The following is a 27,021-nucleotide window of genomic DNA, read 5'->3' on the forward strand; positions in this document are numbered from 1 at the left end:
CCCCCCTCAGGAGACTGAAAATATTTGGCATGGGATCCTCAAATCCTCAGATCCTCAAAAAGTTCTACAGCTGCACCACATAGACTGTTTTCTCTGCTACGGCAAGGCAAGCGGTACCGGAGCACCAAGTCTAGGACCAAAAGGCTCTTTGACAGCTTCTACCCCCAAGCCATAAGACTGCTGAACAATTAATCAAATGGCCACACAGATTATTTACATTGACACACCCTACCCTCCCACTGCTGCTACTCACAGTTTATTATCTATGCATAGTCACTTCATCCCTACCTACATGTACAAATAACAAGTTGTTTGTAGGCTCGTTATTGTTATTTTATTGTTTTACTTTACATTTTTTACTTTAGTTTATTTGGTAAATATTTTCTTAACTCTTTATTGAACGGCACTGTTGGTTAAGGGCTTGTAAATAAGCATTTCACAGTAAGGTCTACCTACACCTGTTTTATTCGTTGCATGTGACAAATAAAGTTTGATTTGATTTGAGCCTGAAATTGAATGGGGCCGAAGAAGACCATCACTCAATTCAATTGGTCTGGGTGGCAAGAGAGCATCCGTGTGATAAAGAGAAAGGCATAGAGCATGTCTGTTTTTTCCATCATCCATGTTCCTCTTAAATGTTTTCTTTGTGTCATCTGTTTAAGAATGTTCATTCTTAAAATGCTCCAAAGCATGTAATTCCTCCCTAGGCAAAATGGCACAGGAACAGACGAGAGCTTAGTTCACTATCGCCTGCCCCCCCCCCCACACACACTGCCACAGGCTCTGTCACACACACACACACAGGCTCTGTCACACACACACACACACACACACACACACACACACACACACACACACACACACACACACACACACACACACACACACACACACACACACACACACTTGAGGGATTGAGTGTTTGTGCGTCAATCTATGATACTGTCTCTCCTACTCTCATTTTCCCCTCTCTCACTTTCCTAAACCTCTTTCTCCCCTCTCTCACTCCCCTCCCTCCCTCTCTATCTTTCACTCTTTCAGATACCTGAAGCCCGACACACGGAACAAATCCAAACACAAGACGTCTGTGATTAAAAAGACCCTTAACCCTGAATTTAATGAGGTATGTCCCTGCTGGGTCTCCAGGGGAGACTGGCACCATGAGTGCCAGGCATGTAGTGTGTTGTAGCATATGCTCTAGCAATGCTCTCTCTGAGGGTCAATCTTAATGTCAATGCTAATGAGATGTCCAGTCCAATATTCCACACTCTCCTCATCTGTCATCTTCTCTCTATCTCTCTCTCAGTTCTAGTATACAGTATCCATCACCTCTTCTACCCTCTCCCTTTTCATAGGAAAATCTCTCTCTCCCTCATCCTCTACATCCCTTTCCTCTGAATTGAATTTTAACAATCGATAATAATTTGCAATCGTCTGAACACTTTTACCACCGACACATCAATGTGTTGACAAAGACTTAAAGTAAGCATGTCAGTAAGGTCCTTTGGTTGGCTCTCTCATCTCTATATTTCTGTCACCCCTCCCTCTCTTCCCCTCCCATCCTACAGCGTGGGCATTGCGAAGTAATAACGCCAAGCCTTTTATTTCTATTCCCTATCACAGAGCCTTGATATAAATGCAGCGATGTGGCTAGTCTGTGGAGACAATATAAGGCTCAGTTACAGGCCCATCTGATGATAGTGCTCCTGCTCATATCTGGTTGTTAATTAATAGATGGGATATACTGTATCGTATGTCTCCAGATCACTTATTTCTAAAACTATGGTTGTGGCATGTCTCCTCGTTCTCAATGACCTCCAATACATCTCCCTGTCATGTGGCCAAGGAGTAGTTGGATCAACAGTGGAAAGCATTTTGCATAACAAGTGACATCAGGGTCCGTATTCATAAAGCTGCTTGGAGTATAGGTGCTTGGAGTAGGAGTGACGATCTAGGATCAAATTCCGTCTGTTCATAGCGTTAGCACTGCTACTCTGAGACGCTTTTGTGTGTGTATGGTTTCGCCCCCCCCCCCATTTTGTTTACAGTAGGTAATGTCACAGCTACGAGTAGACGTTGCCCTTAGACACCGATCTGGGATTAGCTTACCCCTCACAAATCCTAACTTTAGTAATTAGGGGGGGAAACACTAAAGCTGACCATAGATCAGTGTCCAGTAGCAACCTCCTCCTACTCTTACTGAATGGGCTCTCCTGTGGTTCCCTCACACCCTATAGGAGTTATTTTATGAGATCTCCATGTCAGAGCTGTCCAATAAGACTCTGGAGGTCACTGTCTGGGACTACGACTTGGGATGATCCAATGACTTCATAGGTGAGACTCTTCACTTTGCACACATGCACGTACACATACACACATATGCACACACACAGAGCTAGAGAGAGATGGCTAGAGAGCAGGAGCGAGAGAGTCAAATCCCATCTTGACACATCCCTATACCCACAGAAGCCAAACTTTTGTGCACTTTGAACTCCTGAAAGGTTCCCATGGTGACACAGCTTATCATGTTTACAGGTGGAGTGTGCCTGAGCTGTCACTCACAGGGAGACACCCTCCGCAATTGGATGGACTGCCTTAAGAACAGGGGTCAGAGTGTGGAGCGCTGGCACATACTGACCAATGAGCTCCCAAGATCCGTAAGTCATGAATAAGGCCACACATCTACTGAGACACAAGGCTGAGTCCTAATTCTTCACCCTTCTCCCAAAGTTGCACACGTCCAGTCGTGGATATATCAACGGTAGAAACTCCTTCAAGGCAAGTGTGGAGAATCAAGACACAGATCAAATCATCCCTCTAGCCCCCTACCACCTAGGAATTCCTATAGATCTGAGAGGATTGGATAGACCAAAAATATGGGGAAAATTCCACCTAGCTTATCAGAACGCAAGGGGGAAGCCATGACCATATTGATTTGGATCCTATTGAAACCTTTCAGATCTACTGTAGTGTCTAAGTGGTAGGGGTTATGGGTCGATTTGGAACTCAGCAAAGATGAAGCATTTCTAAGCTCTCTTGAGCCCTGTTTATACCTGGTTCTAACGTGCGTCCATCTTCCTGATATTTTCCCTATCTTGTCTGTTTACACTTATAAGATCTGATCACAATCAGATAGCAATGCGTCTTTTAATCGTCTACACCTGTCTAAAAATGTGGGCATAATCCAAATGTGGAAATGATCAGGCCAAAGGACACATGTTAGCACCAGGTATAAATGGGGATGACTTGCCACAGGATAGAATGCACTTACCAGTATGTTTCTATGTCTTTAAAGGTGATTCAAACATACACACCGTAACACACCACGGAAATGATGCATGCTGAATAAAATACAAGGCCTGGATGTTGTCATATACAATACAAGGCCTGGATGTTGTTAAGCACAACTCCTTGATGCTATGGAATAGACTAGTGGTGGTGTAGATGATCCCTTCAAGTTAGATTATAGTTTCTTTGTTTATTTGAATCAGTTGAGTAGTTCTAGGGCAAAAACCAAAATGTGCACCCCTTGGGGTCCCGAGGACGGAGTTTGTGAAACGCTGAGTTAGATGGAGATGTTGGTCAGTGGGATGGGGAATGCGGTTCACGTTGCCTTACGGCCTCTTGTCACTAATGTTCACAACTCAATGTCATACTTCCAATTTTTTATGATTTCATCTGCACATTTTAGTCTACGGGCTCTTTAACTTCTCTTGTTCAAGCTGATTTGATTGAATTCCATATTTTTTATGGTTATTTTAATAACAAATTGATATCTATGTTGGTAATAATATGCCTATGCTACACGAATACCAGCACACAAATATCTAACATCATATACAGTGGGGCAAAAAAGTATTTAGTCAGCCACCAATTGTGCAAGTTCTCCCACTTAAAAAGATGAGAGAGGCCTGTAATTTTCATCATAGGTACACTTCAACTATGACAGACAAAATGAGAAAACAAAATCCAGAAAATCACATTGTAGGATTAGTGAATGACCTGCAGAGAGCTGGGACCAAAGTAACAAAGCCTACCATCTGTAACACACTACGCCGCCAGGGACTCAAATCCTGCAGTGCCAGACGTGTCCCCTGCTTAAGCCAGTACATGTCCAGGCTCATCTGAAGTTTGCTAGAGAGCATTTGGATGATCCAGAAGAAGATTGGGAGAATGTCATATGGTCAGATGAAACCAAAATATAACTTTTTGGTAAAAACTCAACTCGTCGTGTTTGGAGGACAAAGAATGCTGAGTTGCATCCAAAGAACACCATACCTACTGTGAAGCATGGGGGTGGAAACATCATGCTTTGGGGCTGTTTTTCTGCAAAGGGACCAGGACAGCTGATCCGTGTAAAGGAAAGAATGAATGGGGCCATGTATCGTGAGATTTTTGTGAAAACCTCCTTCCATCAGCAAGGGCATTGAAGATGAAACGTGGCTGGGTCTTTCAGCATGACAATGATCCCAAACACACCGCCCGGGCAACGAAGGAGTGGCTTCGTAAGAAGCATTTCAAGGTCCTGGAGTGGCCTAGCCAGTCTCCAGATCTCAACCCCATAGAAAATCATTGGAGGGAGTTGAAAGTCCGTGTTGCCCAGCAACAGCCCCAAAACATCACTGCTCTAGAGGAGATCTGCATGGAGGAATGGGCCAAAATACCAGCAACAGTGTGTAAAAACCTTGTGAACACTTACAGAAAATGTTTGACCTCTGTCATTGCCAACAAATGGTATATAACAAAGTATTAAGATAAACTTTTGTTATTGACAAAATACTTATTTTTCACCATAATTTGCAAATAAATTCATAAAAAATCCTACAATGTGATTTTCTGGATTTTGTTTTCTCATTTTGTCTGTCATAGTTGAAGTGTACCTATGATGAAAATTACAGGCCTCTCTCATCTTTTTAAGTGGGAGAACTTGCACAATTGGTAGCTGACTAAATACTTTTTTGCCCCACTGTAACTATCCCCTGCCCCAAAAAAGTATTTGATAAAAAGATTATTACTTTATATATTATTGAGGTGTTTTCCCTGTATTGTTATTTCATGTCATGTTTTTGTCTCTTAATGCATGACTGAATGTGTGAATGTCGCTTTTTTACTGACGTTTCAATGGCTGTTTTCGATTATCTTGTTCTGCTTTTAACAATTGTTGTTCTTACATTTATATCAGATGTTTTGTGTACAATATGAAAGTACATTTGGAATGCACTACTGTGTAAGTCTGACTTGGTTTCTATTTTGTGAAATGGCTTGGCTGAGGGAAATCCAGTACTCCCTCAGTACTACTGAACAGTAAAATAGCTCACTCCTACCCCCTGGTGGTTCAAATTCACATTTGAGTAATTTAGCAAACCCTCTGACCATGTTCAATGGTCCTTGCTATCCTTCATCCTTCAGATATCCCAACTCTAACGTTAACTCATTGAAGTTGAAATGTACAATGGTTACGATTAGGTAAGGGTAAAGTTAGGGACGTCCCAAGGATTCCGGGTAGCATTAACCAATTTTCAACTGCCCAGAACAAGTATCAAGCAACAATCAATAAGACGCTGCTGTTTTTTTATGTGACAAACTTTTAAATTAAAGGCAACTGGAAACATGACTACAACAACACACGTTTAAAAATAATCCCATTTACTGTACATTAGGCTCTATCAGCGCCACAATGAGTCTTGAAGTCTGAGAGCACTTGCTATCAGAGAACATGGTGAGACTAATAGAGGCATCCTAAGCTGGTTTGTGTTATCCAAAATAAAATTCTCAGATCGGTGCAGACACGGGGTGCTCCTTTTCCTGAAATGTTCCTATATCGTGACCTTATGACATATCCTGGGGTAAGGAATGTGTTTTTGGACTCCTAAACCACATGAGTAAAACTCCAGTCCTTTAGATTCTGCTCCGCAGTGTCTGTGGGGTTTGGTTCCTCCCTTCTACTTAATGAATCAGTGACTCTTATTGGACAAGTTCAAATAGTTTCAAGTGAACATGACCCCGGCTTTTCTTGCAGGTCTAGATCCTAAAAACATTGCTTGTTTGCGGTCTTTAAAAAAGACCCGACTGCGGCTCTCCAGGAATTGTGTTTGACACCAATGTCTTCAACCCATGGTTCATCCTCTGCAGTCTCTAAGGTCAGCAGGCTCCACCCCCAGAGTCACAAGCAGGAAGTGGATCAATACTACAACACAGCAAAAGTCAATAACCTCCCTGTAACAGACTGAGGCTGCCCTTTGGACGGGCCGGTGCACAAACAAACATGCACTGCGCTCATACAGTAAAATAAAACACACGCACAGTACAAATAAAATAAAAAATCTACACACACACTTGCTGCTTGCTTAAGGTAGTCCATCACATTTGGTGATGACTTCAACTACTGCTTGTGGGTTCGCTGATGACTGTATAATCAGATGCAGGATGCTCACTATCTGCCACAGACAAGAGCACACAAAGGCATGTCCCGTTGAAGCTGGTGCAGCCATGGTCATACACTCTCCTCCATGTGTATTTGGACAGTGAAGCAATTTTTTGTTTAATGGGTCTCTATACTCCAGCATTTTGGATTTGAGATTTTCATACATAGCTGTTTACCGTTTAGAAATGAAAGCATTTTTGTGGTATCCAATTGTGTTTCATTGCGGCAACTCCCCAACGGGCTCGGGAGAAGTGAGGATTGGACCAACACGCTGCTTCTTATACACACCCGGGAGTCAGCCAGGCCAAGTCAGCATGCAGGCGCCCAGTCTGCCATAAGATGACGCTAGAGCAAGTTAAGACAAGGAATTGCATGCCAACCCTCCCCTCCCCTAACCCGGACAGTGCTCGGCCAATTGTGAACCGCCCTTGGAACTCCCCGGTCACCTCAGGCTGTAGTGACGCCCCTCTGCACGTCAGGTGAAGTGCCTGAGCAGGACACGCCACCTGGGAGCTCCGTTGCAAAGTACAATAAAGGCTTTATATAGCACTACTTAAAGGCTTTACAAATCATAAGTGTAAGTCATAATCTAGAAATGGTCTATTAATTTACAATAAACCCTACAGTGGGAATTGTTATGTCACCCTTTATACACCATTTATAGTGTATAACATACGCTTATAGATTATATGTGAAGCATTTATATAGTGCTTATAAATCCTTTATGATTGCTATAAAAAAGCCTTTATAGGTCGTACTACCCTCATCCAATGACTGACGCATGAGTCCTAATGTGTTTGGTCAGCTTAGCCGCCTCACTGAAAGCCTTGCCACACAAACTGCAGGTGTGGGCCGAGTCTTCGGCAGGCCGCAATCCATTATGAACACGCTGGTGCTTCCTACACGTGTAGGCGTCCTTGAAGCTCATGCCGCAGACAGGGCAGCCGTACAGACGCAGCTCCATGTGAACACGCCGGTGGTTCCTCAGTGTGCCATCGTTGTTGAATCGCTTGCCACACAGTGCACAAACGTACGGCTTCTCCCCTGTGTGAATGCGGAGGTGGATCTTGAGGCGTGACACGTGACTGAATATCTTACCACACTGAGGGCACGGGTGGGACCTCTGATCCCCCCTGTTGTTTGTTTGTTGTTGACCCCTGTTGTTTGTGGACCTGTTAATTTGTTGATGACACCTATTTGTTGATCTATTTGTTTGTTGTTGACGTCTGGTTTGACCCAGGTAGGTCAAGGGACCTACGGTACTGGTGGTGGTGGCGTCCCCAAAGTCTTGTTCTGGCCCTGTTGTTACACAACCATCGCTGCCAATCTGACGGAAAAAGCCGTCTGGGATCATGGCAGCACTAGCTGATACCAGGTCAGTGGGGACGCCCGAGGCAGTGGAGGCACCATACCTGCTGCTCTCTGCAACCACTGACTCCAGGTCAGCGCTCAGGTCTGAGACAGTGCACCTGGTTTCAACAGTGGCTGGTCCAGGGTCCGAACTGGGGTTTAGTTCACCATACCCCACCTGAGCAGATACTGACCTCAAGTCAGTAGGGCTAGTATCACTAGGCTCTGTTTTGATGCCCTCGGAGTTATAGTGTAAAACCACTCTGTCCACGGGGCATGATGTGCTGCTGAAGGGATTTGCAGAGGGAAGGAGATGCTGGTCGTCTTCTTCATCCAAGTCCCTTTTCACGGACTCTGAAGTCAATGGAGCTACTACTGGGGTGGTAGCCGATGTATCGGTCTGTTGTGAGGACAGGGTACATGGAGAGTTACACAGACTCCTCCACTCAGTGCAGTCTGTGGGTAGCTGGCTATGTGTGGCAGGCATCTCATCCTGGCTCATTACCATGTGGTTCTGGGTGTGTGTAGACTCAGGGTCTGGACCCTGGTCGGCGCTCCACTGGTGCTGCCCAGACACAGAGAGAGAAACAGGCCTGGTCGAGACTGGATGGACAGACGGACATACCGACAAACAGACAGAAAAGAGAAACAAATCAGATTGATCAAGTTTAAACAACTACAGAAGCAACGACCCAGACACGAGTTCTCGAGCATTCTGTAGGATGAGCTTGTTTGTGTAATCTGGTGATCTACAAGGCTTGAGACTGTCCAAATGCCCCATATCATAATCTTCTAGAAAAACCTGCATCACCTCCCCTTTATATACACTCAGTGAAAGAATTGACAGGTGAAAACAGTATGGGTAGCAGAGGTCTTTTTTTCTCTCAGATGAGTGCAAATAAAGTAGACGAGGAGAGGTCCGTTTTTTCAGACAATAGACAAAGAGCCATTTGCATCATCACCTGCTGAACACTCCGTTCCCGTGTCGAGTCCAACTTCTCGAAGCCTTCGTTTTAGGAGTTCATTCTCTCTCTTCGTCCGGGCAGTCTCCTCCTCGAATTCTGACACTGTCCCCCCAACAACCTCCAGTATCTCATCTACAGCCACCATTAACCGCTCGGTGAGGTAAGCATTCAAAAGCTGTAGTTTGGCCATTTTCTAGAAATTAGCCTCCCCCAAATATTGGTTAAAATCCACTGAAAGCCTCCTAGTAACGACCCAAGCTAGATCGTTTTGTAAACACCTCGGTGAAAGCATTCACTTCCTATTTCTTTAACTCTCCATGGTCATGTGATAAAAACACTACCGTAATTCATGAAAAAGGGGAGGCAGACTTTTAAAAGGGACTTTCTACTTAAAATCTACTGTTTGGTTTGCACCCTTATTACCTAGTATATTAATACATATCTTGAGTGAAGGTGATGTGAGTCAAGCATCTGGCATCTTCCTTTTGGAAATAAACAACCTGAAAGATGGTTCAATGTTAATACAAAATAAATACAGAATCAGACATGTGATATTAATATTTAAATGACAGACTGATTTAATTAATGTTCACAAACACACACTCTTCAATCAAGCTGGAAACATCAGCTAAGGTGACATTATCCATTTGTTTTCTACTGCACTGTTTTTATTAATTCCAATAAATATATTTCGGAAATATTCCTATGGCTAAAACACTTCAACGTTTCACAATCCATTCATGTCCTCCGGTGTTTGAAAAGGTGTAGCTGATTCAGCAGTAGCTGATTAGCTAGCACATTGACCTCATGTGATGAGCTGCCCTGCATCTGTCAGGTGTGTGTTCAGGTGTACCCGCAGGCCGCTGGCCACAGTGAAGCTCTTGGGACACTGGACACAGCGATAGGGTTTCTCCCCAGAGTGAGTCCGTTTGTGCTTTTTCATGGTGTCTCCGTCGCTGAAAGTCCTGTGGCAGTAGGGGCAGCTGTAGGGTCTCTCACCGGTGTGGATCCTATAATATATAATAAGAATAAATAAAATAAATATATCTATACTACTGTTCAAAAGTTTGGGGTCACCTAGAAATGTCCTTGTTTTTGAAAGAAAAGCAATTTTTTGTCCATTAAAATAACATCAAATTGGTCAGAAATACAGTGTAGATATTGTTATAAATGACTATTGTAGCTGGAAACAGCAGATTTTTTTTTATGGAATATATACATAGGCGTAGAGGTCAATTATCACCAACCATCACTCCTGTGTTCCAATGGCACCTTGTGTTAGCTAATCCAAGTTCATCATTTTAAAAGGCTAATTGATCATTAGAAAACCCTTTTGCGATTATGTTTCAGCACAGATGAAAACTTTTGTTCTAATTAAAGAAGCAATAAAACTGGCCTTCTTTAGACTAGTTGAGTATCTGGAGCATCAGCATTTGTAGGTTCAATTACAGGATCCAAATGGCCAGAAACAACGACCTTTCTTCTGAAACTCGTCAGTCTATTCTTGTTCTGAGAAATTAAGGCTATTCCATGCGAGAAATTGGCAAGAAACTGAAGATCTCGTACAACGCTGTGTACTACTCCCTTCACAGAACAGCACATTCTGGCTCTAACCAGAATAGAAACAGTGGGTGCACAACTGAAAAAGAGGACAAGTACATTAGAGTGTCTAGTTTGAGAAACAGACACCTCACAAGTCCTCAACTGGCAGCTTCATTAAATAGTACCAGCAAAACACCAGTCTCAACATCAACAGTGAAGAGGTGACTCCGGGATGCTGGCCTTCTAGGCAGAGTTGCAAAGGAAAAGCCATATCTCAGACTGGCCAATAAAAATAAAATATTAAGATGGGCAAAAGAACAGACACTGGACAGAGGAAGAATGGAAAAAAAGTGTTATGGACAGACAAATCTAAGTTTGAGGTGTTCGGATCACAAAGATTCATTCGTGAGACGCAGAAAAAATGAAAAGATGCTGGAGGAGTGCTTGACGCCATCTGTCAAGCATGGTGGAGGCAATGTGATTGGCTGGGGGTGCTTTGGTGGTAAAGTGGGAGATTTGTACAGGGTAGAAGGGATCTTGAAGAAGGAAGGCTATCACTCCATTTTGCAACGCCATACCATACTCCCTAAATCTTTCTCAGATTATTACCAATCCCACAAAGTATGACTCCAAACACCCAGAAAAGGCTACTCTCCTTGATGTTATCCTCACAAATAATCCTGATAGGTATCAGTTTGGTGTTTTCTGTAATGACCTTAGTGATCACTGTTTTACAGCCTGTGTTTGTAATGGTTGCTCAGTGAAACAACCTGTCCTGATTTGTCATAGACCCTTGCTAAAAAACTTTAATGAAGCAAGCCTTCCTTCATGAACTGGCCTCTGTAAAATGGTATAGAATCAGCTTGGTCCCCCTCTGTCGAAGACGTCTGGACATTCATTTTTGATATTTTCAGTGATATTGTTAACAAACACACCCCTATAAAGAAAATGAGAATTAAAAAACAGGTTCAGCCCCTGATTCGACCATGATCTTGCAGAGTTACTCCACCTCAAGAATTGCATTTGGCGAAAGGCTCAGCACATGTATACTCAGGCTGGCTGGCTATTTTTGCCTCTTTTTCCCCTGCAGGCAGTCACTGAGTCTGAGGTGCTAAAGGAGCTCCTTAAACTTGACCCCAAAAAAACATCTGGGTCAGATGGTTTAGACCCTTTCTTCTTTAAGGTTGATGCCCCTATCATCATAAAGCCCGTCTCTCCTTTCTGGGGAGGTTCCCATTGCTTGGAAGGCAGCCACGGTTTGTCCTTTATTTAAAGGGGGAGCTCAAGCTGATCTTAACTGTTATAGGCCTATTTGTATTTGCCCTTTTCCTCAAAAGTTTTGGAAAAACTTGTCAATAATCAACTGACTGGCTTTCTTGATGTCTATAGTATTCTCTCGGGTATGCAAGCTGGTTTCCGCTCAGGTTATGGATGTGTCATTGCAACCTTAAAGGTTCTCAATGATGTCACCACTGCCCTTGATTCTAAACAATGTTGTGCTGTTATTTTTATTGACTTGGCCAAAGCTTTTGATACGGTAGACCATTCCATTCTTGTGGGCCAACTAAGTAGTATTGGTGTATCTGAGGGGTCTTTGGCCTGGTTTGCTAACTACCACTCTTAAAGAGTGCAGTGTATAAAGTAATAAAATATTTCTCAGCCACTGCCTGTCACCAAGGGAGTACACTAAGGCTCGATCCTAGGACCCATGCTCTTCTCAAATTTACATCAGCAACATAGCTCAGGCAGTAGAAAGCTCTCTCATACATTTATATGCAGATGATAGTCTTATACTCAGCTGGCCCCTCCCTGGATTTTATGTTAAATGCTCTACAATGTTTTCTTAGTGTCCAACAAACTTTCTCTACCTTGTGCTGAACACCTCCAAAGCAAAGGTCATGTGGTTTGGTAAGAATGCCCCTCCTCCCACAGGTGTTATTACTACCTCTGAAGATTTAGAGCTTGAGGTAGTCACCTCATTCAAGTACTTGGGAGTATAGCTAGACGGTGCACTGTCCTTCTCTTAGCACATATCAAAGCTGCAGTCTAAAGTTAAATCTAGACTTTGTTTCCTCTATCGTAATTACTCCTCTTTCTCCCCAGCTGCCAAACTAACCCTGATTAAGATGACCCATGCTAGATTACGGAGACGTAATTTATAAATCTGCAGGTAAGGGTGCTCTCGAGCGGCTAGATGTTCTTTACCATTCGGCCATCCGATTTGCCACCAATGCTCCTTGTTGGACACATCACCTCACTCTATAACTCCTGTAAACGGATCATCTCTGTATACCCGTCGCAAGAGCCACTGGTTGATGCTTATTTATAAAACCCTCTTAGGCCTCACTCCCCCCAATCTGAGATATTTACTGCAGCCCTCATCCTCGACATACAACACCTGTTCTGCCAGTCACATTCTGTTAAAGGTCCCCAAAGCACACATCCCTGGGTCGTTCCTCTTTTCAGTTCGCTGCAGCTCGCGACTGAAACGAGCTGCAACAAACACTCAAACTGGACAGTTTTATCTCAATCTCTTCATTCAAAGACTCAATCATGGACACTCTTACTGACAGTTGTGGCTGCTTTGTGTGATGTATTGTTGTCTCTTCCCTCTTGCCCTTTCTGCTGTTGTCTGTGCCCAATGTTTGTACCATGTTTTGTGCTGCTTCCATGTTGTTATGCCGTGTTGCTGCCTTGCTATGTTGTTGTCTTAGGTCTCTCTTTATGTAGTGTTGTGTTGTCTCCCTTGTGTGTTTTGTCCCATAATTATTGTATTAAAAAATAAATATATATAGATTTTATCCCAGGCCCTGTCCCCGCAGGAGGCCTTTTGGTAGGCCATCATTGTAAAAAATAATTTGTTCATAACTGACATGCCTAGTTAAACAAAGGTTAAATAAAAAATAAAAACCCTGTGGGTTCTCCTTGATTGGAGACATTGGAGACGTTGTCCTCCTAAAACAGGACAATGACCCAAAGCACAGCTCCAAGTTATGCAAGAACTATTTATGGAAGAAGCAGTCAGCTGGTATTCTGTCTATAACGGAGTGGCCAGCACAGCCATCGGATCTCAACCCTATTGAGCTGAGAAGGGCCCATCAAGCCAATCCAATTTGTGGGAGGTGCTTCAGGAAGCATGGGGGGAATTCTCTTCAGATTACCTCCACAAATTGACTAACTACACTCAGCAAAAAAAGAAACATTGTCTCACTGTCAACTGTGTTTATTTTCAGCAAACTTAACATGTGTAAATATTTGTATGAACATAAGATTCAACAACAGACAAACTGAAGAAGTTCCACACACATGTGATGAACAGAAATTGATTGTGTCCCTGAACAAGGTGGGGTCAAAATCAAAAGTAACAGTCAGTATCTGGTGTGGCCACCAGCTGCATTAAGTACTGCAGTGCATCTCCTCCTCATGGACTGCACCAGATTTGCCAGTTCTTGCTGTGAGATGTTACTTCACTCTTCCACCAAGGCACCTGCAAGTTCCCAGACATTTCTCAGGGGGGGAATGGCCCTTGCCCTCACCCTCCGATCCAACAGGTCCCAGGCGTGCTCAATGGGATTGAGATCCAGGCTCTTCACTGGCCATGGCAGAACACTGACATTCCTGTCTTGCATGAAATCACGCACAGAAAAAGCAGTATGGCTGGTGGCATTGTCATGCAGGAGGTTCATGTCAGGATGAGCCTGCAGGAAGGTTACCACGAGGGAGGAGGATGTCTTCCCTGTAATAACGCACAGCATTGAGATCGCCTGCAATGACAACAAGCTCAGTCCGATGATGCTGTGACACACCGCCCTAGACCACAACGGACCCTCCACCTCCAAATCGATCCCACTCCAGAGTACAGGCCTCGGTGTAACGCTCATTCCTTCAATGATAAACGCGAATCCGACCATCACCCCTGCTGAGACAAAACCGCAACTTGTCAGTGAAGAACACTTTTTTCCAGTCCTGTCTGGTCCAGCGACGGTGGGTTTGTGCCCATAGGCGACGTTGTTGCCGGTGATGTCTGGTAAGAACCTGCCTTACAAGCCCCCAGTCTAGCCTCTCTCAGCCTATTGCGGACAGTCTGAGCACTGATGGATGGATTGTGCGTTCCTGGTGTAACTTGGGCAGTTGTTGTTGCCATCCTGTACCTGTCCCGCAGGTGTGATGTTCGGATGTACCGATCCTGTGCAGGTGTTGTTACACGCGGTCTGCCCCTGCGAGGACGATCAGCTGTCCGTCCTGTCTCTCTGTAGTGCTGTCTTAGGCGTCTCACAGTACGGACATTGCAATTTATTGCCCTGGCCACGTCTGCAGTCCTCATGCCTCCTTGCAGCATGCCTAAGGCAAGTTCACACAGATGAGCAGGGACACAGGGCATCTGTCTTTCGGTGTTTTTCAGAGTCAGTAGAAAGTCCTGTTTAGTGTCCTACGTTTTCATAACTGTGACCTTAATTGCCTACGATCTGTAAGCTGTTAGTGTGTTAACAACCGTTCCACAGGTGTTTATGGTTCATTGAACAAGCATGGGAAACAGTGTTTAAACCCTTTACAATGAAGATCTGTGAAGTTATTTGGATTTTTACAAATTATCCTTTTTTGCTGAGTTTAGAATGCCAAAGGTCTGCAAAGGCTGTAATTGCTGCAAATGGAGGATTCTTTGCCTAAAGCAAAGGACACTTTTTTATTTCAATTAAAAATCATTATTTATAACCTTGTCAACATCTTGACTATATTTCCTATTCATTTTGCAACTCATTTCATGTATGTTTTCATGGAAAACAAGCACATTTCTAAGTGACCCCAAACTTTTCAATTGTAGTGTATATTATAATAATAATAATATAATAATAATAATATTATATATATATAAATGTAGTGGAGAGACTTTAACCCAACCCCTAGCAGCCTTGTCAAGAGGTTTGGATTTTTGGGTGTAACAGTGAAGGTGTTGGATTGACAGTCACTGGTCAGGGCTAGCGCCTAAATTCCCTACAATATACAGTGAGCTACCAAACTAGTAGTTTTGTTGTTTTGGCTCTGTACTGCACTTGGGATTTAAAATGACAACACAATGACTGAGGTTAAAGTGTAGACTGTCAGCTTTTAATTAGAGGGTATTTTCATCCATATCGGGTGAACCGTTCAGAAATTACAGCAGTTTTTGTACATAGTCCACCAAAAGTTTTGGGACAAATTTACTTATATGTCTACTAAAGTAGTCAAAAGTTTAGTTTTTGTACCCATATTCCTAGCACGGAATGATTACAGCAGTTGGATGCATTTGCTGTTTGTTTTGGTTGTTCAGATTATTTTGTGCTGAATAGAAATGAATGGTAATGAATTGTCGTTTTGGAGTCACTTTTATTGTAAATAAGAATATAATATGTTTCTAAACACTTCTACATTAATGTGGATGCTGCCATGATTACAGCGATTCACAATTCATTCAGGACTAATAAAGTTGGACATTTTTGCATTTTTGAGTGAGAAAGTTAGACGCACAAATATTATACCCCCAAGACATGCTAACCTCTCAACATCACAATAACAGGGGAGGTTAGCATTTTGCGGGGGTATGATATTTGTGCGTCTAACTTTCTCGCTCATCATCATTCACGATTCATTCAGGACTATTCGTAATCATGGTAGCATCCACATTAATTCTTTCCTTTTGCCATGGGACAAAGGCAAAAATGTTTCCAGTTTTCAGCTAATTTTCTTCAATTCTACCCCTATTGCCATGTGGTGGAGATAATTGTTTTCAGTTTTAAAGTAAATTTCCTGTAATTATCCACAATTTCCCATGACTTATGCAATGTTAATGATATCTGAGTGACTAACAAAATCAATGGGGGCCACCTGGAGTTCAGGGCCCCTGGGCATGTGCCCTGCGTACACGGTCGGTAGTTGGCCATGAAGTTTAGATAGCTGGCTAGACTAACTTACCAATCTAAAAATAGTTATCTGACATGGCTAATTGAGTGACTGTCAGTGATGACAAAACAAGAGAAAAATTGCTGATGCATAACCAAATTTCGAACTTGCACCTTGTGTATTCTACTACTCTAACTCTTAATAGTAAGTTGAGACCGCAACTGCGGTGCTTATGCCTGGAGCCGACCCAGGTGATAGGGATAAACCTGGTAATCAACATTCAATGGAGGACAAGTTGTCATAGGCCAACAACCTATATAGTCCATACTGCCATACCTGCCCAATACCCAGGCCCCAGCCACAGAGTCAGTACTAAGCTAATGTACGAATGTGAAGATAGACGGCTGTTTAGAAACCTATTCTATTCTTGTTGACCAAAAATGCATTGACTCCAAAATGACACAATGCATTATTTACCATTCAATTCTATTTGGCATAAAATAATCTGAAACAAAAATGAAAACAGCAAATACATCCAACAAGCTTGATGTAAACATTGCGTGCTAGGAATATGGGACCAAATACTAAACTTTTGTCTACTTTAATACACATAAGTGAATTTGTCCCAACTTAAAATGGGGACTATGTACAAAAAGTGCTGTAATTTCTAAATAGTTCACCCAATATGAATGAAAATACACTTCAAATAAAGCTGTCAGTCTGCGGTTGAATGTCATAGTTATTGTATTACTTCAAATCCAACGTGCTGCAGTGCAGAGGCCAAAAATAACTAAATGTGTCACTGTCCCAATACTTTTGGAGCTCACTGCATAATAATACAATATAATAATGTGTGCCAACCTCAGGTGTCGTCTCAGGTTGCCTCTCTGGGTAAAGCTTTTGGAGCACCAGGAGCAGCGGTGGGGCCTCTCCCCCGTGTGGATGCGGTGGTGGCGCCGCAGGTCAGCCGACTGGGCGAAGGACTTACAGCACCAGTCACAGGCGTAGGGCTTCTTGTACTGGAGGTGGAGGTGGAGGCTGGCCGCCTGGCTGAAACTCTCCCCACATCGGGTGCAGCGGTGTGGGCGCCCCTCCTGGTAGTCGGTGGGGGTGAAGTTGTTACTCTCGTTATATGGCAACACCTGTTCCTTGGACCCAGGATCTGTTTCATATGTTTGCTGGTCATGTACAGGTGTGTTATGGAGCTCTGAGATGTCCATATCCGGAAGGTCTTTGAAGCCAGCGTTGCCTGAGAGTTCATGGTTGTGGGGTAGTAGTGTTATAGGAAGACCTGTGTAGCCTGAACTGGATTGAGGTTCATGGTTGGTAAGGTTCACTGTGACGTCGCATTCCTTGGGTTCCATTTTGATCCGTCCCTGGATTGGGTCGATGGGAGAGGACCTCTTTCTCTCTGTCCTAAGGACTGGCACTTCAGCGTTGGCTGCACCAGTTGTTGTGGCACAGTGGGCATTGGAGGAGAACAAAGATGGTGCCAAGGACGAGGTGTTTCCAAAACCCTTGGCTTCTGGGTCTGAGTTGTGCTCTGTCTTTGGAACTGGACTGGACTTCTCTTCTACTCGGACCATTTCAGTGTGTCCCTGGTTTGGTCCTGTGAGACCCCCATCCTTACCTAACGCTACCTGGCTCTGTGTCTGTAGCCCTCGTCTGTTGACCTGGCTCTGCTGCAGGGGCTCTGGGTCCTGTTCCTGCCTGGAGCTCCACTCTTGCTCACAAAGCTGCTGCTGCTGCCCAGACAGAGAAAGGCTGGTGGATCCTGCTTAGAAAGAGGGTGCAAAGACAAAGTGCTGTCACTAAATAAGTAAGAAATTTAGTAAATATGTATGACATTGTAATTAATCATGTACTACTATTAGTTGTTCATGTTTGCTGCTAGGGATATTCGGGAATTCGGGCACTTCTCGCGAGCCAACGTAACGTTGCTGTCAACAGTCAGACGTCACCCAATGTAGCTAGCTCGTTGACAGTTTGCCAACTAATTTCTGCATGATCATTAAATTAGCATAATCCAACAAATCCGACTAAATGTTCTTACGCCAGTCCGTCTCCGCCAAGAGTAAGATGTCCCGGAGCTGTCGCCGAAGGCTTTCATTTTCTCTCTTGGCGCTTTCATTCTCTCTCTTCGTCCTAGCCGTCTCTTCTCGGTACTCGGCCACTGTGTCCCCGACCACGTCCAGAATCTCCCGCACCACTACCGTTAAACGTTCTGTCAGGTAGGCATTCAATAGTTGAAGTTTGGTCATTTTAAAGACATAAAATACTGCAGGATAATGTTCCGCCTCTCTCTCAGCTGATGTTGTGATTTTACTCTTCGTTTGTTGGTAGTTGGGTTAATCGGAAGTGTGTATGTTGTTTTATCGTCACCTGCTGTTTGGGAGGTGAAATTGCTGTCTTGTTTATGTTGAGCCACAAGGGGGCAGTGCAACCCTGTATAATTTCCTCTGCATCAGTAGTTTTATTACATTTACATTTACATTTAAGTCATTTAGCAGACGCTCTTATCCAGAGCGACTTACAAATTGGTGAATTCACCTTCTGACATCCAGTGGAACAGCCACTTTACAATAGTGCATCTAAATCATTAAGGGGGGAGGGGTGAGAAGGATTACTTATCCTATCCTAGGTATTCCTTGAAGAGGTGGGGTTTCAGGTGTCTCCGGAAGGTGGTGATTGACTCCGCTGTCCTGGCGTCGTGAGGGAGTTTGTTCCACCATTGGGGGGCCAGAGCAGCGAACAGTTTTGACTGGGCTGAGCGGGAACTGTACTTCCTCAATGGTAGGGAGGCGAGCAGGCCAGAGGTGGATGAACGCAGTGCCCTTGCTTGGGTGTAGGGCCTGATCAGAGCCTGGAGGTACTGCGGTGCCGTTCCCCTCACAGCTCCGTAGGCAAGCACCATGGTCTTGTAGCGGATGCGAGCTTCAACTGGAAGCCAGTGGAGAGAGCGGAGGAGCGGGGTGACGTGAGAGAACTTGGGAAGGTTGAACACCAGACGGGCTGCGGCGTTCTGGATGAGTTGTAGGGGTTTAATGGCACAGGCAGGGAGCCCAGCCAACAGCGAGTTGCAGTAATCCAGACGGGAGATGACAAGTGCCTGGATTAGGACCTGCGCCGCTTCCTGTGTGAGGCAGGGTCGTACTCTGCGGATGTTGTAGAGCATGAACCTACAGGAACGGGCCACCGCCATGATGTTGGTTGAGAACGACAGGGTGTTGTCCAGGATCACGCCAAGGTTCTTAGCGCTCTGGGAGGAGGACACAATGGAGTTGTCAACCGTGATGGCGAGATCATGGAACGGGCAGTCCTTCCCCGGGAGGAAGAGCAGCTCCGTCTTGCCGAGGTTCAGCTTGAGGTGGTGATCCGTCATCCACACTGATATGTCTGCCAGACATGCAGAGATGCGATTCGCCACCTGGTCATCAGAAGGGGGAAAGGAGAAGATTAATTGTGTGTCGTCTGCATAGCAATGATAGGAGAGACCATGTGAGGTTATGACAGAGCCAAGTGACTTGGTGTATAGCGAGAATAGGAGAGGGCCTAGAACAGAGCCCTGGGGGACACCAGTGGTGAGAGCGCGTGGCGAGGAGACAGATTCTCGCCACGCCACCTGGTAGGAGCGACCTGTCAGGTAGGACGCAATCCAAGCGTGGGCCGCGCCGGAGATGCCCAACTCGGAGAGGGTGGAGAGGAGGATCTGATGGTTCACAGTATCGAAGGCAGCCGATAGGTCTAGAAGGATGAGAGCAGAGGAGAGAGAGTTAGCTTTAGCAGTGCGGAGCGCCTCCGTGATACAGAGAAGAGCAGTCTCAGTTGAATGACTAGTCTTGAAACCTGACTGATTTGGATCAAGAAGGTCATTCTGAGAGAGATAGCGGGAGAGCTGGCCAAGGACGGCACGTTCAAGAGTTTTGGAGAGAAAAGAAAGAAGGGATACTGGTCTGTAGTTGTTGACATCGGAGGGATCGAGTGTAGGTTTTTTCAGAAGGGGTGCAACTCTCGCTCTCTTGAAGACGGAAGGGACATAGCCAGCGGTCAGGGATGAGTTGATGAGCGAGGTGAGGTAAGGGAGAAGGTCTCCGGAAATGGTCTGGAGAAGAGAGGAGGGGATAGGGTCAAGCGGGCAGGTTGTTGGGCGGCCGGCCGTCACAAGAAGCGAGATTTCATCTGGAGAGAGAGGGGAGAAAGAGGTCAGAGCACAGGGTAGGGCAGTGTGAGCAGAACCAGCGGTGTCGTTTGACTTAGCAAACGAGGATCGGATGTCGTCGACCTTCTTTTCAAAATGGTTGACGAAGTCATCTGCAGAGAGGGAGGAGGGGGGGGAGGGGGAGGAGGATTCAGGAGGGAGGAGAAGGTGGCAAAGAGCTTCCTAGGGTTAGAGGCAGATGCTTGGAATTTAGAGTGGAAGAAAGTGGCTTTAGCAGCAGAGACAGAGGAGGAAAATGTAGAGAGGAGGGAGTGAAAGGATGCCAGGTCCGCAGGGAGGCGAGTTTTCCTTCATTTCCGCTCGGCTGCCCGGAGCACTGTTCTGTGAGCTCGCAATGAGTCGTCGAGCCACGGAGCGGGAGGGGAGGACCGAGCCGGCCTGGAGGATAGGGGACATAGAGAGTCAAAGGATGCAGAAAGGGAAGAGAGGAGGGTTGAGGAGGCAGAATCAGGAGATAGGTTGGAGAATGTATGAGCAGAGGGAAGAGATGATAGGATGGAAGAGGAGAGAGTAGCGGGGGGAGAGAGCGAAGGTTGGGACGGCGCGATACCATCCGAGTAGGGGCAGTGTGGGAAGTGTTGGATGAGAGCGAGAGGGAAAAGGATACAAGGTAGTGGTCGGAGACTTGGAGGGGAGTTGCAATGAGGTTAGTGGAAGAACAGCATCTAGTAAAGATGAGGTCGAGCGTATTGCCTGCCTTGTGAGTAGGGGGAAGGTGAGAGGGTGAGGTCAAAAGAGGAGAGGAGTGGAAAGAAGGAGGCAGAGAGGAATGAGTCAAAGGTAGACGTGGGGAGGTTAAAGTCGCCCAGGACTGTGAGAGGTGAGCCGTCCTCAGGAAAGGAGCTTATCAAGGCATCAAGCTCATTGATGAACTCCCCGAGGGAACCTGGAGGGCGATAAATAATAAGGATGTTAAGCTTGAAAGGGCTGGTAACTGTGACAGCATGGAATTCAAAGGAGGCGATAGACAGATGGGTAAGGGGAGAAAGAGAGAATGACCACTTGGGAGAGATGAGGATCCCGGTGCCACCACCCCGCTGACCAGAAGCTCTCGGGTGTGCGAGAGCACGTGGGCGGACGAAGAGAGAGCAGTAGGAGTAGCAGTGTTGTCTGTGGTGATCCATGTTTCCGTCAGTGCTAAGAAGTCGAGGGACCCATAGGCTGAGATGACCAGAAGCGGTTCCAGAGGCTACCGGAGACCTGGAACTCCACGTGGGTCGTGCGCGCTGGGACCACCAGATTAGGGTGGCCGCGGCCACGCGGTGTGGAGCGTTTGCATGGTCTGTGCAGAGAGGAGAGAACAGGGATAGATAGACACATAGTTGACAGGCTACAGAAGAGGCTACGCTAATGCAAAGGAGATTGGAATGACAAGTGGACTACACTTATCGAATGTTCAGAATGTTAAGCTTACGTAGCAAGAATCTTATTGACTAAAATGATTGAAATGATACAGTACTGCTGGAGTAGGCTAGCTGGCAGTGGCTACGTTGTTGACACAACACTAATCAAGTCGTTCCGTCGAGTGTAATAGTTTCTACAGTGCTGCTATTCGGGGGCTAGCTGGCTAGCTAGCAGTGTTGATTACGTAACGTTACGTTAAAAGAACGACAATAGCTGGCTAGCTAACCTAGAAAATCGCTCCAGACTACACAATTGTCTTAGATACAAAGACGGCTATGTAGCTAGCTAGCTACGATCAAACAAATCAAACCGTTGTACTGTAATAGTTTCTACAGTGCTGCTATTCGGGGGCTAGCTGGCTAGCTACGTTAAAAGAACGACAATAGCTGGCCAGCTAACCTAGAAAATCGCTCTAGACTACACAATTGTCTTAGATACAAAGACGGCTATGTAGCTGGCTAGCTACGATCAAACAAATCAAACCGTTGTACTGTAATGAAGTGAAATGAAAATGTGATACTACCTGTGGAGCGACGCGGAATGTTTATAACATGAACCCTCAATCCTGGTCCATCCCAACAACATCTGATTCAACTACTCAACTAATTTACCATTCAGCCCTTAATCAAAGAGGTAGGCCTATGAACAGAAGACCAAACACAAAAAGACTAAACAGACAGACCTAGTGAAGTCAGCAGATATGCTACAGGACTGTTTTGTTAGCACAGACTGGAATATGTTCTGGGATTCATCCAATGGCATTGAGGAGTATACCACCGCAGTCACCTGCTTCATCAATAAGTCCATCAACCTCATCATCCCCACATCTACCATACGTACATATCCCAACCAGAAGCCATGGATTACAGGCAACATCCACTCCGAGCTTAAGGCTAGAGCTGCCACATTCAAGGAGCAGGACACCAATCCGGACTAACCAACAAACAGGTTAAGCATCAACACAGGACTAAGATTGAATCCTACTACACCGGCTCTGACGCTCGTCGGATGTGGCAGGGTTTGCAAACTATTATGGACTACAAAGGGAAACAAAGCTGTGAGCTGCCCAGTGACGTTAGCCTACCAGACGGGCTAAATGTCTTTTATGCTCGCTTCAAGGGAAGCAACACTGAAGAATGCATGAGAGCACCAGCTGTTCCGGACAACTGTGTGATCACTCTCTCCGTAGCTGATTTGAGCAAGACCTTTAAACAGGTCAACATTCACAAGGCCGTAGGGCCAGATGGATTAGCAGGGTGCGTACTCAGAGCATGTGCAGAGCAACTGGCAAATGTCTTCACTGACATTTTCAAACTTTCCCTGACCGAGTCTGTAATACCTACATGTTTCAAGCAGACCACCATAGTCCCTGTGCCAAATAAAGCGAAGGTAACCTGCCTAAATGACTACCACCCTGTAGGACTCACGTCAGTAGCCATGCAGTTCTTTGAAAGGCTGGTCATGACTCACATCAACACCATCATCCCGGAAACCCTAGTCCCACTCCAATTTGCATACCACCTCAACAGATCCGAAGATGATGCAATCTCAATCTCCCCCATTCACATCGACTGGGCTGTAGTTCCCCGGTGTCCACATCACCAACAAACTATTATGGTCAAAACACACCAAGACAGTCGTGAAGAGGGCACGACAACAACTTTTTCCCCTCAGGAGACTGAAAAGATTTGGCATGATTCCCCAGATCCTCAAAAAGTTCTACAGCTGCGCCATCAAGAGCATCCTGACCAGTTGTATCACCGACTGGTATGGCAACTGCTCGGCATCCGGCCGTACGGCACTACAGAGGGTAGTGCGTACTGCCCAGTACATCACTGGGGCCAAGCTTCCTGCCATCCAGGACCTCTATACCAGGCGGTGTCAGAGGAAGGCCCAAAAAATTGTCAAAGACTCCAGTCAACCAAGTCATAGACTGTTCTCTCTGCTAACGCACGGCAAATGGTACCGGAGCGCCAAGTCTAGGTCGAAACAGCTTCTACCCCTAAGCCAAAAGACTGCTGAACAATTAATCAAACTGCCACCTGGAATATTTGCATTAACCCCCCCCCCCACCTTTGTTTTTACACTGCTGCTACTCGCGGTTTATTATCTATGCATAGTCACTTTACCCCTACCTACATTTACCCCTACCATACCTACATGTACAAATTACCTTGACTATTGTTATTGTGTTACTTTTGTTTACATCTTTTACTTTAGTTTATATAGTCAATATTTTACTAACTCTATTTTCTTAAAACTGCATTGTTGGTTAAGGGCTTGTAAGTAAGGCAAGTCTTCAGGTCTCAAGCAAGGTTACTCATTACACAAGTGTAGTATGCATATTTAACGAAACTCAATTGAATCACAGCTCAAGGTGATTAAAGATGGGTTCCCTTTATCTTTGAAAGAGAAATTGGTGTGCTCAGCTCAAATGTTTTGTAGTCTAAAAGATGATTTGGGTGCTGGGTTCAAAAGGCTCATCCTGGAAGAAAGAAGCGCATCCGTTTGCTTTGATCACTGCTGCTAAAATATAAGACATTAAAACGTAAAGAATATTCCAGTGAGTGCGGGTTTTTCCTTTCTTCAAGTATAACTCTATACTATATTAACTATATTAACATCAACTCTCTACTCCTCTGCAACTCTCCCCCCTGGTCAATGCAGGCGGTGGCTCTCCTGGGAAAATGCAGGTAAGTGCAAAAGAAAGTGTCTCGTGTCACCTGAGTGTCTAAGAAAGGTTAATAACAGTAGCTACATTTTAAGAAAGATACCCAAGAGAATCTGGTAACTGGACAGAGTGAGCCACTGCCAGCCTAGGTCCTCCACCGATTGGTCGTCTGGCTTTACAGTACATCCCAAATGGCACCCTATTCCATATTCACTGCTTTTGACCAGGGCTCAAGGGCACTATATAGGGAATAGGGTGGCCATTTGAGACGCATACCAGGTCTGCCGCTTATCTTCCGGTGGTATCAACATCAGGGCTTTGTCGGGAGACGAAGAGGTGCGTGACCCTCTGGACTGGACTGCCCACTGCCGTCTTCCATGCAAGAGAGGAGATGCCGATTGTGTGGGAGAGGCTGCAGTCCCTGAATCGGATTTATTGATTCGATAACTCAGTCAGATTTAACGATGAGATAATTCAGCCAGAGAAGAAAATGAAATCCCTGAAGGTTAACTGTAACCCTCTCTAAATGTCTCCTTTCTTTGTCTCTCTCCCTCTCTCTCGCTCCTTCTCTTTTGGAAGATCTCAATTACATTACTCCTTGTGTCCTCTGTCCTCGTCTCCTTCTCAAACCCCATTGGAGGAGAAGGTCAGAGGGGCGGGACCTTTTGCTTTCTCATCCAGTTGGTTTTGAGAAGGAGACGAGAGAAGAGTATGCAACTGAGATATTCCCAGTCTCTCTCACTTCCTCTTTTTCTTTCTCTTATTGTTGGAAAAGGAGTAGAAATATATTATTATCTTATATATATATTATCTTGTACAGAATAAATCTTAAGGTTAAAGGTTGAGTTAGAATGTTTGCAGGTGAGTAATTAAGTGTTTAGCTGTAGAGTTGAGAACTATTGTGTCACGACTTCTGCCGAAGTCGTTGCCTCTCCTTGTTCGGGCGGTGCTCGGCGTTCGACGTCACCGGTCTTCTAGCCATCATTGATCCATTTTTCATTTTCCATTGGCTTTGTCTTGTCTTCCCACACACCTGTTTTCAATCCCATTCAATCCCTGTTGTGTATTTAACCCTCTGTTTCCCCTCATGTCTTTGTCAGAGATTGTTTTATTGTCAGTGTAGTTTTATGTTGTATAGGTGCGCGTCGGGTCCTCGTACCCATGTTTGTTTATGTATGTACCTTTTAGTGTTATGGAGCATGTTACGTGGACTTTATTAAAAGACTCCATTTTACACTCCGTTTGACTCTCCTGCGCCTGACTTCCCTGCCACCTATACACCTATGCCTGACATATTGGATAATATGATTTTGGCCTGAGTTGAACGTTTTCGACTGTCTTGACTTTTTGGTTTCTGGGGCCATTGTGGTATCATGTATAGCCACTGTGAAACCCCCCCCCCCCCCCACACACACACCAAGTAGGAAACTGTGAAATAAAGATGCAAAATGTTTATTGTCTTTTCATTACATTTGTAAGCAATATTGCACAAGCATGTTAATGTAAGGAACGCGATCAGTAGAAAATGAAAAAAATGATGGGGAGTAAAAAACAATACCACACCAGGAGTCATATTACTCGTGGATTTCCGGATCTATGGCGCTCTCAGGAGTGCATTTCACCCAGGACACACAAGTGCAAGTGTGTCCTGGGTGACGAAGAGAGTTGACACCCTGTATAGAAAGGTTATAGTTATGGTGGTCATCAGAGCTGAACAGGTCACGCCACCCCAGGTCTGCCCCTTTCCATGTCATATTGGTGGTGTTGTTGTTACTGTGATCATGGCGTATGTCAATGTTATGTGGGTTTTACATATCTACACTACTGCCAACATTATTGGCCCCTGTTGGATAAATCAAGTGTTTTGAATTGAATGGATTCAAATTGAATTGACTCCCTCCATCCACGACAAGCTGCTGTACAAATCAAGCACACTTTTAAAATCAGAAATACCTGACTATCTGGAAGGCCACTATCTGCAATGAATTGAATTCTGATTCTGCTAAGAGGTTAAAAGGCTACATACTGCATCATCAGCCTGAACTGAAAGATGCTTTGAATCAGCCATTTCAGAACAATTTTGAAATAGTTATTTACCTGGAATCATTTGGACCATTTAACAATGTGCATTGTGAGGTTAGCATGCTAGCTTCTGGAGCACTGGTGTTGTTGACGTGGGATGGAAGCCCGGGTCTGCTGTACAGGGATGGTCTGTGTTACATTCAAGGGGGGAGGATTTCGATAAAGCGTTGTATTCAATGGAATGAAATATTCTTACAGAATATGGAGTGTAAGCAGTCGGTGTCATTCCCTCCCTCACTTTAAGTCCCAAATGCTATCTCCCAAGAGATCTCCTCTCCCTTCCTTTCCCCTGTCCTCTGCAGCACACTGCATTCTTTCTCCCAGTCTGCTAAAACCGGCAAGTCAGAATGTATCTTCTCACAGAGTTAAGTCTGTAGACACACCAATCCCTTCTTACTGATGCTCGGATCCTTTGCCACACACACACACACACACACACACACACACACACACACACACACACACACACACACACACACACACACAC

General features: G+C 44.9%; 2 protein-coding genes across 2 annotated transcripts; both read right to left on the reverse strand.

Moving 5' to 3' along the window:
• Positions 1–5,573: 5,573 nt before the first annotated feature.
• On the reverse strand, positions 5,574–9,034 carry LOC135556112 (zinc finger protein 510-like). Its single transcript, XM_064989039.1, has 2 exons — positions 8,737–9,034; positions 5,574–8,377 (listed from the first exon to the last, which is right to left on the reverse strand). Exons 1-2 carry the CDS (start codon positions 8,927–8,929, stop codon positions 7,188–7,190), a joined length of 1,383 nt encoding a protein of 460 aa, XP_064845111.1. The 5' UTR covers positions 8,930–9,034; the 3' UTR covers positions 5,574–7,187.
• A 265-nt stretch (positions 9,035–9,299) lies between these two features.
• LOC135556114 (zinc finger protein 8-like) lies at positions 9,300–18,491 on the reverse strand. Its single transcript, XM_064989041.1, has 3 exons — positions 18,212–18,491; positions 17,020–17,932; positions 9,300–9,749 (listed from the first exon to the last, which is right to left on the reverse strand). The coding sequence occupies exons 1-3, from the start codon at positions 18,417–18,419 to the stop codon at positions 9,545–9,547; spliced, it is 1,326 nt and encodes a 441-aa protein (XP_064845113.1). The 5' UTR covers positions 18,420–18,491; the 3' UTR covers positions 9,300–9,544.
• Positions 18,492–27,021: the final 8,530 nt, after the last annotated feature.

The sequence above is a fragment of the Oncorhynchus masou genome, chromosome 15 (genome assembly GCF_036934945.1).
Source record: "Oncorhynchus masou masou isolate Uvic2021 chromosome 15, UVic_Omas_1.1, whole genome shotgun sequence".
In the NCBI taxonomy this organism is placed as follows: Eukaryota; Metazoa; Chordata; class Actinopteri; order Salmoniformes; family Salmonidae; genus Oncorhynchus; species Oncorhynchus masou.

Bases quoted from the DNA above. Each gene is read 5' to 3' on its own strand.
- LOC135556114 (XM_064989041.1), bottom strand. From the start codon at position 18,419: ATGACCAAACTTCAACTATTGAATGCCTACCTGACAGAACGTTTAACG. The intron at 17,933-18,211 runs GTAAGAACATTT...CTTTCTAAGCAG, and splicing joins CTTGGCGGAGACGGACTGGC to GATCCACCAGCCTTTCTCTG. The intron at 9,750-17,019 runs GTTGGCACACAT...TATATATTATAG, and splicing joins AACCTGAGACGACACCTGAG to GATCCACACCGGTGAGAGAC.
- LOC135556112 (XM_064989039.1), bottom strand. From the start codon at position 8,929: ATGGCCAAACTACAGCTTTTGAATGCTTACCTCACCGAGCGGTTAATG. The intron at 8,378-8,736 runs GTGATGATGCAA...CTGTCCATCCAG, and splicing joins GGGAACGGAGTGTTCAGCAG to TCTCGACCAGGCCTGTTTCT.